The 20,959-nt window shown below is 49.9% G+C and overlaps 1 protein-coding gene across 2 annotated transcripts in view; it reads left to right on the forward strand.

Annotated features, from left to right (window-relative positions):
* BPI (bactericidal permeability increasing protein) overlaps positions 1 to 20,959 on the forward strand; it is a 28,051-nt gene continuing 7,092 nt past the window's right edge. For both annotated transcript variants that reach the window (XM_045520951.2, XM_010960739.3), the window contains exons 1-12: positions 1 to 200; positions 2,727 to 2,841; positions 4,138 to 4,266; positions 5,421 to 5,582; positions 6,776 to 6,839; positions 10,511 to 10,574; positions 11,975 to 12,066; positions 13,203 to 13,379; positions 14,566 to 14,625; positions 15,943 to 16,110; positions 17,257 to 17,324; positions 19,458 to 19,500. In XM_045520951.2, the coding sequence (XP_045376907.2) occupies positions 71 to 200; positions 2,727 to 2,841; positions 4,138 to 4,266; positions 5,421 to 5,582; positions 6,776 to 6,839; positions 10,511 to 10,574; positions 11,975 to 12,066; positions 13,203 to 13,379; positions 14,566 to 14,625; positions 15,943 to 16,110; positions 17,257 to 17,324; positions 19,458 to 19,500 (1,272 nt within the window). In that variant the 5' untranslated portion in view covers positions 1 to 70. The remainder of the gene's footprint in view (positions 201 to 2,726; positions 2,842 to 4,137; positions 4,267 to 5,420; positions 5,583 to 6,775; positions 6,840 to 10,510; positions 10,575 to 11,974; positions 12,067 to 13,202; positions 13,380 to 14,565; positions 14,626 to 15,942; positions 16,111 to 17,256; positions 17,325 to 19,457; positions 19,501 to 20,959) is intronic.

The raw sequence follows: 20,959 nt of genomic DNA on the forward strand, positions 1-20,959 counted from the left end.
CTGCCTCCTGCACAGGTCCCTGGTTCCCCTCCAAGGCGTCGAGGCTCTGGCAGCTCTGGAGGACGAAGACATGGCCAGGGGCCCTGACAGCACACTGAGGTGGGCCACCCTGGTGGTGCTGGCCGCCCTGGGCACAGCCGTGACAGCGAACCCCAACCCCGGCGTCGTGGCCAGGATCACCCAGAAGGGTCTGGACTATGGTAATTGGATGCCTTCCTTCCCTCCCCTCCCACCAGCCGCCCCTCTAAGGAGCACTGATTGAGCACCTGCTTTGTGCAGCCCTTTAAATCCATTGTCTGGCCTGCTCACAGCTCCTCTCAGGAGCTCCTCTTCCCCTCCCTGTTTTATGAAGAAGGTCAGGGGAGTTGCCCATGGTCACAGAGCTGGGAAGGGGCAGCACTGGAGCTGGAGGACTCTGAGCCCAGTGCTCAGGCCCCTCACAGTCCCTCCCTCTACCCAATACCAAACGCGGGCTTCCAGGCCCTTCACTTCCTCCCAAGCTGGTTCTCAGCCCTGCCATTTGTCTCAAGATTCCTGGCTCAGTCTTCTGTGTGGGCAGAACTGAGGAGAGGCGTTTGGTCCCTTCTTAATGGTCTCCCCCAGGGTAGGGGCTTGGCAGCCTTATTGTGCACATCAGCCATTGGGTGACCCAGAGGGGGTCCCCCAGGCCACTCATCTGGGCCCAGACAGACGAGAGAGTGGCCCGAAGCAGCCCCCTGACCAGCTCAGCTCTGGGGCCGGCACTGTGCTAACAGGACGTGCTGTTACCAGCAACATTCACAGATGAGCAGACAAACTTGGAGGAGGGACTCAAGATGTGGGTGGCCTGGGTCTGAGCTCTGGTCTTGTCTGATGTCCCCACTTGGGGCTGCTCAATGCTGCCTCTCAGTAGCAGAGAGATGAACTGCAGAGCAGCAGGGGATGGCTGGCCCCAGGGGGATCAGACCCAGTTGAAGGCAGAACCTCAGCGGCTGGTGTGCCCCTGGGGGATCAGGACAGGCCTCGGGGCACCTGGTGTCCCATCCCTGAATTCCTACCCCAGCCTGGGCAGGACACCTCTGAGACCTCAGGGCTGCAGACTGAAGGCTCATGTGAGCTAGGAGAAAGGAGTCATGGCCCTCCTCTGTGCCCAGGGCTGGGGTGGCCCTGAAGCTTCCCGGGAGCAGAAGCTTGGGCTCCTCCTTGAAGCCCAGACGTCTTCAATGTCTGTCACAGCAGCCTTGGTTTCTCTTTCTATTCACACCCCACATGGCAATCGGCAAGTTTTCTGAACTGCAGCAAATCTGTTCGTGTCCTTCCCTGTTTATTCCCACTATTCAGTGGCTCCCAAGCGCCCTCAGAAGATGTCCTGGGCTTGGCATGAGGGCCCTGGGCATGGCCCCTGCAGACCCACAGATCCTGGCCCTCCCATATCGTCTTTTTCCTCTGGGCACTGACAATATATGCATTGTTTACTTCTGAATCCCCAGAAAGTTTATCTCAAGGGATTCAAAAATAAAATGCAGGCTCTGGGACCAGGAAGCCTGCATTCAAATCCTGCCTGCATCACCTGTCAGCTGTGTGCTCACCTTTCTGGATCTCAGCTTTCCCATCTGTGAATTGGGAGTAGTAATGGGACCTAGGATTGTTCAGATTCAGTGACTTAATATCTGTGCAGAGCCCAGAACAATGTACAGAGTAGGAGCTTGATAAATGTCATTATAATTACTATTATTATTTCCTGACTGGCTCCTGGAAAACACAAACCCTGGGGTCCCTCATCGTACTATTCACTCCTTCTCAGTTAACGTGTTTGCCTTTTAATTAGTTCTTTGGTTCTGTTAACTATGTAATAGTTAGCAGAATTCCTGACCTTGGGGCATTCATTCATTTATTCATCCAACAGATGTTAAGTTCCAGTCACTGTGGTAAGTGCAGGGGACATCTGCCACCGTTCTTAGGAGGCTTAGTAGAGGAGAGAGAGATGAATCAAAAACTCTTGTGAATAAATGCATGATTACCAATGGTAGTGGTAGCTCCAGAGGAGATGCCCACGGCACCGTGAGAATGATAGCAAGGGGGAGCTTTCTCGTCTGCTAAGTCAGAGAAAGTTCCTAGAGGAAGTGATGAATGAATTGACTAGAAGTTGATCAGGTGAAGATGGGAGGGAAGGGTCTTCTAGGCAGCAGGAATGGAATGTGCAAAAGTCCTGTGGCGAGAGAGTCCACAAGCCGGAGAGATGGAGTATCAGTGAGGGCAGAACCCAGAGCAGGTGTTCAATAAAACCCAAGGATGCATGACTGGGGATTTCGGGGGTGATATTTTAAACTAGGGGTTGGCAAACTACAGCCCACAGGCCAAATCTGGGCCAACACATGTTTTTGTGTGGCCCAGGAACTGAGCCTAGCTTTTACATTTTTAAACAGTTGAAAAAGTAATCAAAAGAAGACTCCTATCTCACGCTATGTGAAAACGATACGAAATTCAAATTTCAGTGTCGATCAATAAAGTTTTATTGGAACACAGCCACACCTATTAATTTACGTATTGTCTACGGCTGCTTTGTGCATAAAGGCAGAGCCGAGTGGCTGTGATAGAGACACTATGACCCATAAAGCCGAAAATATTTACTCTCTGACCCTTGACAAAAAACCTCAGCTGAGCCCTGCTTTAGACCTTTCCCATGCCACTGTCCCCGCCACAAACTGGCTGTGCCTCTGACCAGCGGCCCTGCTCTCTCCACTCAGCCTGCCAGCAGGGAGTGACGATTCTGCAGAAGGAGCTGGAGAAGATCACGATTCCGCCCTTCTCAGGAAGCTTTAAGGTCAAGTACCTCGGGAAAGGGCAATATAGCTTCTACAGGTAAGGCCTGTCCCGCCCCGTCCTCGGTGTGCAGGAGCGTAGTATTTGGGGGCCACCAAGACCTCGAATCCCAGGACCAGGACCACAAATTCCTAAACTCAGAGAAGTTAAGATCCCAAAGCCAGTGTTTCTTCCATCCCGAGGGGATACAGTCCCCTAGGCTAAGGGTGGAGGAAGCCACAAAAACTCTTTCAGACACTCACCATGACTCCTGGGGAGATGTGTTGTGAACCTCAAAACTGTGCCAGGCCTGTATATTAATTAGGATTTGAAGGGGGAGGTGGTGAAGTTTCAAGGACAGAAAACCTAATCCAAAATGGCCTGAACCAGAGTTTACCAGCTCCCACAACTGAGAAGTCCCTGGAATGGTCTGGCTTCAGGTTCTGCTTGAGGCAGTCTCAAGTGTCACTGGACCATGTTCCTCTCTTGCCACCTCTCAGCATCCCTTCCCTTGGGGAGGGCCAATTCTTGTGTAGCGTATCCCCACAAAGGGGCAAGAGGGCCACCAGCATCGCCTCAGCACTCCCAGCTTTGTGGAAGGAGGGCTCTTTCTCCTTACAGCTCAGGCAAAACCCCTAAGATTCACTCTGATTGTCCATCTTAGATTCCATACGCACTCTTGAACCAATCACTGTGGCCAGGGGAATAGAATACACGAATGAGCTTGCACTGAAGTCACTAGCTCCATTCACCCCCTGAAGATGGTGGTGGAGTCAACTTTCCCTGGAGCAACATGGAATGGATGCGGGGAAGGGTCCCCCAAACTAAAATGCAGCTCTGTTGTCACAAGAGAGGCGTATGGGTGCTGAGGAGAAAACCTACAGATGTCCTCTAAAGAATTTTATGCACCCAGTCATTCAACAAACATTTCTGAACACTTAACTATGTGTCTGACTCAACAGGCTTGGCTACAATAATGAAAAAAGACAGACACGTTCTGCCCTTTACAGAATCTGTAGTCAATAGAATGACATCCATTACCTTCACTGATCACCCCACATTCTGCAAGATAGAGATGATCGTGCCCATTTTACAGTTGAGGAAACTGAGGCTCAGGATGATTAAGTGATGTACTCAGGCTCACACAATAGTCAACTGAGGAGCAAGACTCAAATGCGGATTTGTCTGACTTAAAAGCCTAGCTGCAGAATTCTCAAGACTGCTCTCAAGGCTTCTGGGTTCTCTTGGAATGAATGGGGTAAAGGGCCGGGGTGGCGGGGAATGAGTCTGCACTGACCATTGACCAAGTCCTCTTGTGGTCACCCATGAGGCTAACCGAACATTTCTTTTTTCCAGTATGGTTATCCGTGGATTCAAGCTTCCCAGTTCCCAGATAAGACCATCGCCTAATCAGGGCCTTGATCTCTCTATCAAAGATGCCAGTATCAAGATCAGTGGGAAATGGAAGGCACGAAAGAATTTCATGTGCGTTTCCAAGCTTGGCATTTGTTGAGTGTGGGGGTGAGCTCTGGGTGACATTCAGAAGGGATGAGAGCCAGGGTCTCAGGAAGGCCCAGTTTTTGCCTTGAGCATCACCATTTGTCCCCTCAGGGTTCCAGGGGGAATTTTTCACAAAAGAAGTTTCAACATAACCCTTGGTTAATAACTGAGCATTTGTCTACATCTCAATGCAGGACCTTGGCCAGGCTGAGTTGGTTCCTGGGGCTTAGGATGGAAGGCTAAGTGGGACCTTTGATTTACCCCATTATCAGTTAGCTATTGCTGTGTAACAAGCCATCCCAAATTTAGTGGCTTAAAACAACTCATACACTAGAAAACTGGGGTAAATCATCCAAATGACAACTCTGAATCTAAGTATTGGTCTCTCACCACAGAGACCCTATGCAACAGTGATAGTGGCTCAGACTGATTAGTGACTTTAGCAACTTCTCCTTTGTGGGGAATCCAGGGAGGAAATGGAGGAGGTACTTTGGTGAGGAGAGGAGTGTGGATCTGCCTTCTCTTATAAGGCCTGCTAGGTCTTTCGGTTCCCCATGACCAGAATTGCCTAATTCTTCACTTGGGCTCTTTTGTATCTATCCTTTCACTTACTGATCACAAAAAATAACAATACTTCATCACGTGATAGAAGAGTTGACAAATTACATTCACATCCAATGTCTTTTCCAAACCTCTTTTCATCCCTGAGGGAGGGGTTATTAACCCCACTTAATGAACTAGGTATTAATTAATTAAAGTCATTCCCCCTGCCCTCTAAACCCAGATTTCTAGTGGCAAGGCTGGTGTCACATTGCTGGTCCAGGGGCTGGGTGAGGAAACTGAAGTTCAGAGAGGTTAAGAAACACCCCTAGAGCCACACAGCACAGGCAGAGGCTGAGGCAGTGGGTAAGAGCTGGGTCCTGCCAGGCAGACCCAGGTTCCAACTTTGGGGTCACATCCTGGCTCTTTCACTCAAGCGGCTATGTGACCTTGGGCGAGTTACCTTCCGTCTCTGAACTCCACCTCCTCACCCAGAGTGGGGCTAATAGCAAAACCTAGCTTCCAGCGTCCATGTAAAGTTTGAATGGCGGCAGGAAGAAGATGCTTGCTCCAAGTCTTTCCTTTTTTTTTCCCTTCAGCAAAGCCAAGGGCAACTTTGATCTGAGTGTGGAGGGCATCTCCATTTCAGCTGGTCTGAAGCTGGGCTATGACCCCGCCTCCGGTCACTCCACTGTCGCCTGCTCCAGCTGCAACAGCCACATCAACAGTGTCGGCTTACACATCTCGGGCAGCAGCCTAGGGTACGATCTCCTGGGGCTGTGGGTGGGAGGAGGGACAGAATCGTCCTAATCATTCTAGTATTCGGAAAACACATCCCCAACGCCACTTCCATACCAGGCCCTGTCCAGAGGCCGTGGGTGTAGGGAGGGGACAGATGGGACTCCCCTGCCTTGGGGAGTCACTTGACTGTTCAATATTCATTCAGCAAACTTTACTGAGCACTTACTATGCTCCAGGCTCTGGGCCTGGAGTGCTCCATCTTATGAAATCCTTACCACAAGTCCGTCCCTCATCTCTCCACCCATCCAACAAATATCAGCTAAGAATCTGCTGTGTACCAGGCTTCTTGTGCGATGCGCTAGGGAAACAGCAGTGATCACTAAATTTGGCCCTAGTAACAGCGATTAGAGGCTTACTGTGTGCCAGGCACCGTTTCAAGCGTGTGCTCATCTCATTCAATCCACACACTGACTCTGTGAGGTTAGTCTATTAGTACTTCATTTTCCAGGGAGAAGATCAAGGCATAGAAAGAAAAATAACCTGACTTTTCACACCTACTGCGTATTGAGAAGGGATTCCGCCCAGGACTGCCTGGCCTCAGATTCTTAGCCACACAGTCCCTCTTCTCTTGAAGCTTCCAGCCCATGGTGAAGACAAACATTAATCCAATCACTGCATTAATGAATGTCTCACAAATTACAAAACAGTATAAGAACTAAGAAAAAGAGGTACAAAGTGTGGGGAACACATAGGACAGGAGGATCCGACCTGGTCTGGGGACTGACCAGTCCTTCATTGAAATGACATTTGAATTGAGATGAAAGAATAAGTGGAGTTAATTAGGTTGGGGACAGTGGGTGGTTGAAGCAGTGCAAACAGCATATGCAAAGGCCCTGTGGTGGGAGGAAGCACAGGACACAAGAGGATACGGCAGAATAGTGTGGCTGGAGTTCAGAGAGGAAGGGAGTGGTGAGGAATGAGCTGAGACAGGGTGGGGCCAGCTGTGTATCTATTGAAGAAATAACCCCATACACAAGTCACTGCACACAGGGGAAGAAGTGTCTGTGGGGATGTACACAGTTGGAGCCTAGGAAAGAGGGTGGTTAGGTCTATTTGGAAGAGGGGGGAAGGCTTCCCAGATGAGGCAGCTTTCTGAATGCAGCCTCAGGATGTCTGGAAAGCCTCATGCCTGTCCCCACGTGTCACTCTCCAGGTGGCTGATTCAACTCTTTCACAAGAAAATCGAGTCTTCGATCCAAAACACCATGAACAGCAAGGTAGGAGGGGCTCAGAGTCTCATCCCCCTTCAGAGCGGGTGGGACCCTCCATGTCCACATCCCATATGCGTCGCTGGACACTTCTGCTCTCACCCAGACCTCTTCGGTAGTCCTCACAGCTTTTTGAAAGCACATATCCAACTGTAAAACTTGGGTATGTCCATTTTCTCGGGGATCCAGCAAGAAACTAGGAAAGGGCCACGTCACGCACCCACAGCAAACTCTCCCACGCCCATGTGGACCACCTCCACTCTTTCCTCAACATCCCTCTCTGCAGAGAAACTGCCATTCTCTCCCACTGACCCTCTCTTCTTGTAGCCCTTGGATCTCCTTCCCCATCCCCATCCCCGGCCCCTGAACCCCCTTCTTGGTGATCCTGCCCCCAGAAAACATACAACTGATGAAGCTGCTAGAGTGAGACTAAACACTGCCCTGAGGCTGGAACTGGTACAAAAGACAGACACAGGCGTGTGCTCCCCAACCCTGCCTTCACCCTAACTTCCTCCCAAGCCAACTTCTTCAGCTGAGAAAAGGGGCCATTCCCTGGACTGCTTCTCCATGAACAAACCATCAGCTTCCAGGAAACCCCTGAGCCTGTCACCCAAGCCATTGAGCTTGGGCTTTCTCCAGAGGGCAGTAGGGAGCCATTGAAGGTTTTAGGCAAGGGAATGACCTGGCCAGATCTGTGCTTTTGAACAATTTCTCTGGCTGCCATGAGACTGGCTAGAGGGGCCAAGAGCAGGGGCAGGGGTCTTCGGGTGACTGCAGAGGCTCGTACAGTCTTCCCAATGGGACACCCGGTTTCCCAGCCAAAGGCACTGACAATATGAGCAGGGAGACATCGATCAATTGAGATCATCTCTCTGAAGACCCTCTGTCAAAAGTTAAAAAAAAAAACCATGTTTGGTGGTCAAAATGCACAACAGAGTAGATTATAAAATTTTAGAGGGTTTTAGAGTCAGAGTCTCGGTTTTAATTCTGGCCCCAGAGCTAAGCTGTGTGATTTTGGGCAAATTTCTTGACTTTTCCAAACCTCAGTTTCACCATCTGTAAAATGGGGACATTGATACCTTCTTCACCAAGCAACTGTAAGGATTACTGAGACAATGCAGGCAGTGTGCTTGCCCACCAGCCTGGCTCGATCATAACTCAACTGGTTTTGTAATTATAGTATCATGGGGGTGTTAGCATATATTTAACATATGGAACTATGAAAACAGATCATTGCTTGGTAACACCTTAAGAGTGACCCTTTTAGAAAAAAAAGCATGACCTCCTGATAGCAGCCGCACTAAACAGTCACAAATGCTGCTGCCGCTGCTGGTGAACATGATGGTGATGAAATGATGGTGTTGGAGGAGGAAGAGAAGGATGTCCTATACATGCTGAGGGCTTACAGTGGGCTTCTGCTATGCTAAGAACTCTTTACAAGGATTCCGGCATTTAATCCACACAAAATCCTTATGGTGCTGGGGGTGGGGATGTTGTCTTGACTACCTCCATTTTACAGATGAGTAAATGGAGACACAGACAGAGGAAGTAATAGTGCTGGGCTTCAAACCTAGGCCACTCCAGCTCAGAGGGGAAGCTTTTTATCATTCCAAGATATTGTTTAGAAGAGAGTAAGGGCCTGAATGAATGGATGGAGGGATGGAGGGATGGATGGATGGATGGATGAAGTGTCAGTGTGTCCATGATGCTAGGAATTTCTGGAAAAGGGGAGGAATGAGTTGGGGATTCAACCCCCAAGCAATACGGGAAGAAAGATGTGTCTCTGAAGGAAGGAAGAGTTTGTATACGGTGCGGATGCGGGGGTGAAGGTAGAGGGCGGTTGCAATGGGCTGTGATGTGATTTGCTGTGGTTTGGAGCCCCCTGGTGGCCAATATAGGTAAATGGTCCTGGAGGGCATTGGCTGAAAGCAGGCAGCCCAAGGGTCCAGCTGCCCCCACTGCCAGAGGTGCCCATCGGTCCACCTTTGGGTCGCCTGGAGAAGAAACATCCTAAGTCCCCTTGGGACGTCTAGAATTTTATTTGATAGAAACACAGGAAAATAAAAATTTCTCCCTCCTTCCTTACTTTCCTCCCTGCCTCTTCCCAGAGAAAATAACTTGATTGACAATGGGAAAGGAGGGAGGGAAGTAGTGAGGGTGCCCTCTGGGCAGAGAGGGGGCCAGCCCTGAGAAGGAGTAAGAACCTGAGGGGTTTGGTTGGGCTGTGCTGGTCTTGTGGGCCTGTGGGAAATCCATGGACAGCTGTCCAGAAGGCAGCTGGACCCTCCAGCTGGAGCTCAGGGGAGAAATCTGGCTGCAAACCAAGGTCTAGGTGTTGACTGCATGTTGGGAGCAAGGAGCAGGCAACCTTGCTTGGGTAACCCCCCAGCCCCAGACATGGCTGAGACAAAGATTCTGGTGTAAGTAGTTTCTTGGGAGGGAGTCCCAGGTGTGGGGTGGGGAAGGGAGCAGGGGACAGGAGCACTGCTGAGTGGGCCGCTGCTGTGAGTGACCCGGTTCAGTTCTGCAGGCGGTTCCCAGGAATCCTGGATGCACATCTCAGAACAAAGGGGTGGGGAAGCTGGATATTTATCCACCAATTCTCACCCGTCTTTCTGGTGTCTGTAACTCCTTGGCACTTTGGAGTAAAGTCCAGGGAGGAGAGAAGGTCCTCAGGCAGGGAGAGTTCCAAAGCTTGGGGCTAGAATCATAAAGCAGGATCTTCTTTCACGCCCCTCACGGTGCCTGGACTGGGAAGATTTGACGGCTTGGCTCATCTGGGGCCATTGACCAGAACTCCTACCCTCAGCCCCTCTGTGAAGCTGGGCTTTGCCCAGCGCACCACTGGGTTCCCTTAGGGAACATCTCAAGACACCAATGTGGAAGCCGCAGAGTCTTTTATGACCTCGCCAATGAAGTTATGCAACATCACTTCCGCCGTGTTCTCTTAGTTGAAAGTCACCAGCCCACCCACCCAGATTGTAGGGGAGAGTTCACAGACTCCACCTCTCACTGGTGGGCATGATGGTGACAAGGTCACATTCAAGATGAGTGAGTGGGATGGAAAATATAACCTGCAGCACCCCAATTTACAGATGAGAAAAGAGAGGTCTAGAGAAATGGAGTAACTTCCTCAGTGGCAAAATCAGCATGTGACCTAGGTCTTCTCAGACAAATGCTTATTCCCCTGTGAGCTGTGGTGGAGGACGGGAGGGCTTCTCTGGACACACAAAGCAAAGATGAGGGTGCCCACCCAGACTTGTGCAGAGAGTCTGCCCCCTGCTCCCAGAAGCACACACAGGGTAAGGCTGACCACTGACCACCTCCTGTTTTTTTTTCACCACCTCATTCCACAAAAGAGCTGAGCAAAAACAAAGAAACAAACAAACAAATACCACATTTAAAAAATAGAAAACACAAATAGCCATCAGAAAAGCTCTTCACTAAAATAGGAAATAGAAGGCAGATGTGCAGATCATACAGTCACATACAGTTACTATTTCCAAGCTATATATTGGACTCTGAGCTTCCCAGTGGCCAAGGAGAAAAGGGAAACTTGAGTAGCTCCATGATTTCAATGAAAGATTCAAGAAAAGCAAAACATGTCTGGAAAAATTATTCCCAAAGGACATTTTCCATTATAGGAAGCTCTCACTGATCAGTTCTTTTGTTCTTCCCAGGTCTGTGAAGTAGTGACCAGCACTGTGTCCTCCAAGCTGCAACCTTATTTTGAGACCTTGCCAGGTAAAGGCTAGGTGGGGTCAAGGAAACTGGCATAGAAGGGGAACAGGGAAAGGGAGATAGGGAGAGTGTGATGGAGCAAGTGAGTTTCCCAGCCAGGCCTGGGCTTGGGTGGGAATGGATAGAACAGGTTATTTTCAAACAGTAATTGGCTTTGGATTCCGATTGGGCCAGGTCCTTATAGCAGGTCTAGAAGTTAAATAGAAAAGCAGCCATTCCAAACAACAAATACCTGCACCTCTGAAGCCAGAGCTACATAGCTAGCATGAGATCCGAGGCTGGTCACTTCTCTCTGGGCCTTAGTTTCCATATCTTTAAAATGGGGACAATCTTCTCTATCCCTCAGAACTTGGTAAACTATGAAGATCTTCAGTTGGTAGGGGAGAACCCCTCTGGCCAAGCACTTACCATGTGTCCTGCATCCAGCAGAACTATTTCCTCCTGGCCTCCAGACACCCACCTCCCCACCCCAGCCCCACCCCAAGATCACTGCATTCTTTCAGTTTTACCAACAGGAAACTGGGGCTCAGAAAGGACCCAAGGCTTGCCCAAGATCACAAAGCCAGTAAGAAGCAGACGCAGGATCCAAATTCAGAGCCTGTGCCCCAAACTGCTACCTGGGCTGCCTCCCCGAGGAGCCTGCATGGCCAGCACATGGTATATTCGCCTTTAAGATGCATCCTCTTCCTCCAGGATCCACCTGGCCCCTCCAGGAGCAGGGCCCATCCTGAGTGTGTTCAAAGCACTTGCAATGTCTAAGGTCTGGCCTCACCAGGCAGGAAAAAGATTTTTGTTTGAGTCCCAGCTCAGTCATTGACCAGGCATGCCATCTCGGACTAGTTACGTTTTCTGAGACTCAGTTTATTCCCCTCTGACATGAGAAGGAAGGGCTAAAGGAGGGGCCAATATTTATTTTATCCTCATTGATTAATGCAGGGAAAAGGAAAACCATTCAGACCTGAAGCCAGTCTGGGCTCAGCCTGGGATATTATCACTGCCAATAATGATCCCTTCTGGCTTTTGAGCCCCAACCCTGTACAGGGCGTCTTCAAGGTCACAAGCAGTGCCTCGTCCTACAATGAAACGAAGTGGCTCAGAAAAGTGGAAGGACTTGTCCAAGGTCACAGAGAGCTCATTTCAAGCCCAAATCTCTCTGCTTCTTCACTCTGTGTTTTAGCCACGTCTCAGGGTTGTTGGAAGAAGGGAGATAGATGATGTCTGTGAATGTGGGCCTTGGGCTCATTTTCCTTTAAGGGAGCTTAGGGAGGGCTCCCTGGAGGAGGTGGGAATGGAATTAGCACTGCAGGTCTTGATTCAATTTTAAGGGAGGCTGACCCTGCATCCCAGGTTTCAAAGATGCTGCCCAGGGGAGCCAGTTCATGGTCCATCTTCTTTCCCCCTAGTGACAGTCAAATTAGACAACGTGGCAGGGATTGATTACTCACTGGTGGCACCTCCAAAAGCCATGGCTGATAACCTGGATGTGCATCTGAAGGTGAGACTTACACCAAGAATCATACACCCTCATACCTTTGCCTCAAATCTCTCTTCCCCTCTGCCCCGGGACTCCCCAGCATCCTTTGACGCAAATCTTACAATGACTCCACCCCTTTCCTATCTATCCTCACCATTCCCCCCAGCCCACTCTCCACATCTCCCCCCAGCTCTGGTCACACTGGCCTCCCTGCCATTCCTGAAATATACTATGACTGCTCCCTCCCCAGGGCCTTTGCACTTGCCGTTCCTTCTCACCAGGGGGCTCTCACCCAGATATCCACAGAAGCTCTCCTATCCCTCCTTCCAATCTTTGCTCAAATATCCTCTCCTTTGAGAGGCCCTCCCAGACCACTGTTGCTGAAATACGTCCTGCTTTATCTTTCTCAGCAGCACTTAACACATATGCGTGCGCACACACACAGTCACAAGCCTGTCTCCCTCGATGTGATGAAAGAAAAGGAGCTGTGATTGCTTTGTTCTTTATTGTGTATGCAGCACCTACAACGATGCTTGGTATATAATAGGTGCTCAGTGAATATTTATTGATGGAGGGAAGGAGGGACGGATGGAGGGATGAATAGATGGAGTTAGTTTCATTTCATGCCACTTTCTCCCTCACTCACCACCCTCCAGCCAGACTCACTGGCTTTACACCTCGTCAACACATCCAGTTAGTTCCCACCTCAGGACCCTTGTCCTGTCCGACCCTCTGCCTGTCCTCCCCTCCCTCTCACGCCCTCCTCTACCCTGCTGGCTTCTTCTTCTAGCCCGTGGGTCTGTGTTGGGATGTTGTTCCCCAAGCAGCCTTTCCTGACCACCTCAGCTGGAGAAAGTCCCACTCCCTGAATTCCCTCCGTCTGTGCCCCACTCAGTCTCTCCACAGCTGGGGACTGGCTTGTTTGTTCACTGTTTACTTGTTTGTTCTCAAACACATCTGATGTCAAAAAGAAAATTTAGAAACCACAAAGGAGCAGAGAGATAAATAGGAGGGAAGGAGGTGGGGAGGGAAGGAGGAGAGAGAGATTACCCAAATATTACAACTCCTCTGTGAATGTATGATGGGTATCAGAATAGAAACATTGAATTGTCATTCCTGAAGGGGGCCCAGACTCACTCTGCCGCCTCCATCCCCAGGGGGAGGTCTTCAGCCTGGCCCACCGCAGCCCCAGTCCCTTTGCCCCACCGGTGCTGAACCTTCCCACTGACCATGACCTCATGGTGTACCTGGGCATCTCTGAATATTTCTTCAACACAGCCGGGCTCGTGTATCAAGAAGCTGGAGTCTTGAATCTAACCCTCAAGGATGACATGGTAAGGCCAGGAGCGGGTGGATTGGGAAGAGCGCTAGACTCAGTGCAGTAGATGGTCTAGATCCAAGTCTTGGCTGGATCTGGAAACCAAGGTCTGGACTCTAGAGTCAGCCGGACCTGAGTTCAAATATCGGCTCCGCTCCTTTCTAGCTGGGTGACTTTGGGCCAGTGCTTCAACCTCTCAGAATCTCATCTATAAAACACCAGTAACGGTATCTTCCTTCCAAGGGTACAATGAGAATTAAATGAGACATGAATGCAGGGGCAGCCCCGCCCAGGCTCAGCATGGAGGAAGTACTCAGTGAAGACCAATAGTAACAGCCAACACGGACTGAGCACCTGCCACGTGTCAGTCTGTCCTCCAGTCTTATCAGTGTATCCCTGCTACCGTCACCATCCTGACTGTCTCTGTCTGTATATTGTGGCTGAGTCCTGCTCTGGTCATCAGCTGACCCATCTCCAGAGTCTGGGGGCATCCTCATCTCATCCTGGTCCCCAGCCACACAGATTCCTCCTATGCTGCTTCTGGAAGAGATGCCAGGTCCTCCCTTTCCGTGGAGGCACCAGAGGGATCAGAGCCCCCATGTGTTCCCTGAGGAAATACACAAAGACCACCTAGACGAGAACTCTTCAGAGCAAGCAAGTCAGCCTCCATCACCTGCATTTGGCAGAGACTCCAAGGCAGGCAGAGGGCAGGAAAGCTTTATAGTGAAAAAAGGGACGTCTCTGGGTATGCTCTTACAGAGATTACTGGCTTGGGGAAGATGAAGCTGAGCTAACAGAAGCCGGGCATCCTATGGGACTGGTTTGGAGAGCATATTTGACTTTTTCAGGGAAAAAAATAGGGAAGGTGGGAGGGTGTAGCTCAGTGGTAGAGTGTGTGCTTAGCACGCATGAGGTCCTGGGTTTAATCCCCCGCATTTTTGTTAAAATTAAACAAATAAATAAAATAAACCTAATTCCTTTCCCCCCTCCCCAAAAAAACACCAAGCAAACAAACAAACAAAAAATAGGGAAGCTGGCAGTCATTGATCATATCCTGACCATTCTTGGTCAGCATTCCATTGTCATATGTGGTCTGGCCATGGTCTGTTTGTATATGCAGTCTCTCACCCCTTATATAGAATCTGCCCCTCAGTCTATAACATAATCTTCCAAGATCCTTTTCTCTTCTTTCCTTGCTACAGATTCCAAAGGAATCCAAGTTCCACCTGACAACCAACTTCTTTGGAACCCTCATACCCCAGGTAAGAAAAGGCCTGGTCCTCTTTACTCAGCTCATGAGGTGGCCCAAGGGAGCCAAAAAGGACAGGGCTCTGCCGACTGGCCAGCTGAGAAACCCCCTCTCCAATCCAGAAACGCCCCAGCTCGAGAAAGTGGAAACAGCTTTGTGCAGCCCATCTCCAACACAGAGAAAGTCTCCAAGCACCCAAGTGCCCACATATTTCTGGGGTCCTGTGCTGGGCATCCTGCAAAACAGATCGTATCTCTGCCCTCCTGGAGCTCCAGTCCAATGGAGAGAGAAAATGATTGTTCAGGAACACAAAACAATTTTTAAAAAATATAGACTGCATAAGCGAAGCCAACAGTTTGGTGAGGTCGTTAGACAAGGCAGCCAAGGAGGGCCTGTCTCAGGCTGCTCAGGCTGCCAGACCGAAATGCCACAGAATGGCTGGCTCAAACGATAGAATTTTATTTCTCACAGTTCTGGAGGCCAAGAAGTCCAAGATCAAGGTGCCAGCAGATTCCGTTTTTGTTGAGGGCTCTCTTCCTGGCTTGTAGACAGTCACTGTCTTGCTCTGTCCTCAGACAGCCTTTCCTCCGGGCCCCTGGTGGGAGAGCACCTCAGCTCTGGTATCTCTTCTTATAAGGCTGCTAATCCTATTGGATCAGGACCCCACCCTTATGACCTCATTTAACCTTAGTTATTTCCTTAGGGCCCCATCTCCACATTGGGAATTGAGGCTTCAATATACGAATTAGGGGGAGTACAAACATTCAGTCTCTAACAGCCTCTGTGGTGATGGCATTTCCAGAAATTCCTGTACAGGAGATGCTGTGAAAGAGGTGTGACTGGTAGGGGAGGCCAGGGGAATTTCTTTGAGACTTCATTTGCATAAAAATAATTATTTTACTATGAGTTTACCTGGAGGAAGATTGGAGGCTAGCAGAGATAGGGGTGTCACCAAAGCTTTCCTCAGTTCCTTGATGAAGCCACCACTGCTTTCTAGACCTGAAGAAAGGGAAAAGCCAAGCTAGGGAAGAATGAGGGACAAGCATTCCGGGAGAGGGAACAGAGAGTGCAAAGGGTTTTAGAGGGGAAGAGAGCAGGTCATATTTGAGGAATAGAAGTCCCGTGTGCCTGCAGTTGGAAGGCAGGTGGTTGAGGCCTGCAGGGTGAGGTTGGTAGGGGACCAGATGCTGAATTGTGTGGCCTTTAGGATTTATTCCAAAAGCAGTGGGAAGACATTGGAGGTGTTTGTGCAGGGCTAGGATGAAATTGGATATAGAAACGTTTTATTAAATTGCCCCTTTTGTTGGTTGTCCCTGCTGGGGGACTGCAGGTGGCCAAGATGTTCCCGAACATGCAGGTACAGCTCCTCATCTGGGCCTCTGTCCCACCGCACCTCACCGTGTGCCCCACTGGCCTGGACATCATCTTTGTGCTGGAGACCCAGGCCTTTGCTGTCCTCCCAAACTCCTCTCTGGCCCCCCTCTTCCTGCTTGAGATGGTAAGTTGTTCCCAAGTAAGAGGAGACAGGGATCCCTGGACAGGGCCGAGGGCACTGCCCTCAGAGTCAGGGGGACCAGTGTGAATCCTGCCCAGACTCAAGCCTGGACGGTGTGTCTCCAGGACCTGAGACTGGAGCCACTGTCCTAACTGCCTCTGACTTCTGCCAGTGTTCATGCATTCCGTCATTCACTCCATCACTGGCCTGAAATAGGTGTGGTGTTTCCAATTCGTCCACTCATATCTTTGGTCATTCAATTATGCATTTGTGGATTTGCTCATTCATTCATTTATTTATTCAATTATTCATTTGATTGTTAATGTGAAATAGGCTATATCTTTTCTGGTTCATATATGCATTTATTTTATATTGAAGTATAGTCAGTTTACAATGTGTCAATATCTGTGCACAGCATAACATACACGCATTTGTTGATTCCAATATCTGTTCACTTACACCTTTGTCCAATTCGTTGTTCACTCATCTATTTGTTCATTCCTCCATGTATCACTGATTCATCCATGCCTGTCTTTGTTTATTCCCTCAGTTGGGAGTTTAGCCCTTCACGTATTCAAGTTTTAGTCCTTTGATTTGTGCAATCATTCATTTGATAACTCTGTCAACACAGTGAGCATTTGGTGGTGTCCACTCTGGCCCCTGGAGGTGAGGGACAGACTCTCCCCACCAGAAGGTGCTCACAGGTCTGCCCAGTCTCAAGTTGTGACCCATTTCCCCCACTTTAGGATTAAATGGATTCTGAGGGGGTTGCCCAAGGCCACACAGACAGTGGGCAGGAAAGCAGAGGTTGGGAACCTCGGTTTCCTGACTCAGTAAACATTTGATGAATGAATGGCTGTGGGAGTCTGGCCCCTCAGCCAGTCTCACACAGCCCACGGGGGTGGCCTGGGAACTCTGAAAGGGTCTCAGAAGCAGGAGGAGAAAAGGCTAATTGGCTGACAGTCCAGGACTCATCACCAAGCAGAAAGCAAAAGGAAGTCTCCTCCTCTGTGGGTTCTGTGGGTTTGACGTGTGGTGTGGGCTCCTCTGCCAAGCCTTGGTGGAACTGACCCTCCCAGTCTTGGAGGCTTTGCAGAGCTCCAGGTGCCTGGGTCAGGGAACTTCACTTCCTGGACTGTTGCTTTGCAGAACACGAACGTTTCTGTGGATGTTGGTGCCAGATCCGACAGGCTTGTTGGAGAGCTCAAGCTGAACAAGTAAGTGGGCCTGTGGGTGCGGGAGGAGCAGGCCACCCATCTGTTCTGGTACCCACGGGCTAGCAGTGGCCTTACCATGTGCCAGGCTTTCCTGTTAATCCATCACCTTTACACCTCAAACAGGGCATGGAGGGCACAATATCCCCACCTTGCAGACAGTGAAACTGATGCTCAGAGATGAAGTGACCTGCCCAAGACCACACATCCTAGAGTGACCAACCATCTTGGCTTGTCTATAGTGTCCCAGTTGGGGTACTGAAAGTCCCACGTTCCAGGACACCCCCCAGTGCTAGGCCAACTCATGGCTGGGCAGTGCCAGCTGAGGAATCCACTCCACACTGAACCATGGAAGCCCCCAGTGCCTGGCCTTCCTTAGCGCTTGGAAACCCACTTCAACGTCTTCCCTCCCCATCCTTCATAGCCACCTCCTGCTGGGAGACTCTGGAATCCACGCCCAGGTTTGACTCCCGGCAGAGGAGGCTGTAGTAGGAATGGGGGCTCTGACACTGAGGCTGCTGCCTTTGAGGCTCAGCTCGCCTTGGCAAGCACCAAACTCTCCAGACTTTAGTTTCCTGGGCTGGTAAAGTAAACCCAATAATTATTCTTTGCTCACAGCATTTTGTGAGGATGAAATGAAGTATTAGCATGGGTTGCTGCATTTAGGACACTTAAAGGCATAAAATAAGCCCTCAGTAAGCAAGAGGGAAAGAGAAAGACAGAGAGGCACACCGAAAAAGAGAAATACAAAAACTGGGGGAGAAACAGAGAGAGAGAGAAGGAAAGAGAGACAGAAAGCAAGAGCAAGGCAGACAAATAGACAGACAGATGGAGAGACTCTCAGAGAGACAAATAGACACAAAGGGAGGAAAGAGGGAGAGAGAAAAGGTGAAACACAGAGATACAGAGCGAGGGAGACATGCACAGAGCAGATGCGATGACCCCAGCCTTTTGACAGGGCAGCTACCTCTTCATCACTTTCACGCTGTTTAAATTGAGTCTTGACCCACATTCCTGCCCATTCCTGCCTTCTCTCTGGCACAGAACTGTCCTTCTTAACCTTGAATTTGGCTCCTGAGGTTTACATGTGGCTTATTTCTCCTGGCATCATTTTGACAAGTGTTACTGCTTCAGAAACATGTGGGTTTAATTTTCCTGGGAAACCCCCCTGGGCCTCTCAAGTCGAGGAGCCTGAGAGGATATAGCAGGCTAATGGCTGAGTACAGACTTTCTGAAATAGGCAGGGATGGGGGCTGTGAGAGTCCATAGGGCAGGAGTCATGGGGCTCCCAGCTCTTGGTGAACAAGAGCGAGTTTTCAAGCTTTGTAGGGCATTGGAGACAACAAAAACTGTGGCATCAGCGAGACCTGTTTGAAATTCTACTTGGCTAATTGTTAACTGTGTGGTCTTGGGCAGGTTACTTGACCCCTCTGAGTGTCAGGGACCTCATCTGTAAAACAAGAGTGTGATGGCCCTTGACTCTTGGGTGTTACAGGAATTCAATGGGATAAAGCACTCAACACAGTGAATGATAGGGGTTCAAAAATAACCACTTATTTACCTTTCTCCTCGGTCATTGTTAAAATGTCATGAAGTTTATGGGTTAGTTTACTGACTACTTGAAAAGACCAAGGGTTTCAGGCAAGGGTGGATCCAGGTGCAGAAGTGATGTCCTTAGGACTTGACTCTCTTAATCTCTTGGCTCTGCTATCCCCTATGCTGGCTTCGTTTCCTAGCAGGCTGTCAACAAGTGGTGGCAAAAATGGTCACCAGCATCCTCCTAATTTTGGTGGAGAAAAGAGAACACCTCATTCCCAGTTATTTCCAGCAGAAGTCCTGGGACCAAGTCTCATTGGGTCAGCATGGGTTAGAGGTCCATCCTTAAAGCAATCACTGTGGCAGGGGAGGTAGACTATGCCCTTTGGCCAGCCCGCTCTAGAACTCAGCATTATTAATGTAGGGAGTGGGTGGCTTTCCCAAATGAAAAATCAGGAAGCTGTCACCAGAGGAAGGGGGACGGATACAGGATGGGGAAACCAGGTGGCATCCTCCAGAGGGGGCCCTTCTCCCCAGCAACTGGGTTCCAATACAGGCCAGGCAAATGGTGGTCTCAGCTTCCCCCTCCCCTTCTCACAGGCTGCTCCTGAACCTGAAGCACTCGGACATCGGCCCCTTCTCGGTGAGTCCTTCCTTCCCCTGATCTGGAGATGACTGTCCTGAGGGCCACTCCGGGCTCTTGGCATCATTTCAGCAGACCACTGGTTCATTTGCATGTAATTTGCATGTGAAATAATGATGCTGGGAGCTTTGTGGACACAGAGCCCTGAGCTGGAATTGCTGCTTTAGGCTTACTAACTGTGGGTCTTGGGCAAGTCACTTCCCCTCTTTGAACTTCAGACCTTCCCCACAAATCAGGGCTAATCCTTTCCAGCTGGGTTACTGTGGGGAGGTTTAAATGGAATTAAATGTGCACAACCAGGTATGGAAAAATCTGCTCAACAGATGTTTGTTGAATGAACAGGTTAACTATTTTATCAGATACCCATTCTGTGGAGGGCATTTTTCCAGGTGTGGGGATATGCTGATGAGGACAGGAAAGTGACCCCTTCTAGATCATTTCAGTCAAGATCAATGGGATGAAAACCAAGATGGAGATGGGGTAGAGAGTGATGGGGAGGGGGCGGGTTAGACCATGTGATCAGGGAAAGCCTCTCTGAGGAGGTGGTATTTGGGCTGCAGAAGCCAGCACGGTAGAGATTTTTTGCAGGCAGAGGGAATAGCATGGGCAAAGGCCCTGTGGTGGGAACAAGCTTGGTGTGTCTAGGGAGTGAGGGAAGCAGTGGGACTGGAAAAAGCAAGTAGGGGACCTAAGAGGAGGTGTGGCTTGAGAGGCAGGCAGGGGCTGGCTCCCTTCCGAGCCTTCTGGGCTGGAATAGATTGTGTTCAAAGGGCAGTGAGAAGCCAGTGAACTGTTTCATGCAGGGAGTGACACGATCTGATTTATACTTTATAACAGACGCCTTTGGCTGGGATGGGGGATTGATTATGGGGGACAAGAATCAGACCATGTGGATTGCTGGGGAGTCAGGTGCACTTGCCCACGTGAGAGATGACTGAGGCTGGGACTAGGCCAGGAAGAAGAAGAAGGATAGTGGATTGAAGACATACTTTGGACGTAGACTTAGCATTTGGTGACAGATGATGTGTGGGGTGAGGGAAAAGGCAATGAAGGAGGACTTCTAGAATTTTGGCTTGAGCTGCTGGGTGAATGACAGTCACTTAGAGGTGGAGTAGAGCAGGTGCCCAAGGAGATGATTCACTACCTGGAATCACTGTCCATCATCAAGCAGACTCACCCCTGCCTCTCCCCCGCCCCCACGCCTGGGGCACTGGTGGGGACTTGTCCCTGTAAATAACAAGTCAAATGGTCCTCAACAGCCTCGATGAATGAGCATCACCCATGTGACTTCTATCAGAAGCCATGATGTGCTGATTCTGTCCACAGCGTCTTACTGTACCTGGCCAGAATCTCTTAGGGAGCCTCTGGTCAAATTCCTGAAGGACTTAAATCTTCCTTAAACCTCTGAAATGCCCCCCAATAACCCCCTCCAAGAGGGTGCCTTATAAGCCGCCCAGCC

This window comes from Camelus bactrianus, chromosome 19, assembly GCF_048773025.1.
Source record: "Camelus bactrianus isolate YW-2024 breed Bactrian camel chromosome 19, ASM4877302v1, whole genome shotgun sequence".
Lineage (NCBI taxonomy): Eukaryota > Metazoa > Chordata > Mammalia > Artiodactyla > Camelidae > Camelus > Camelus bactrianus.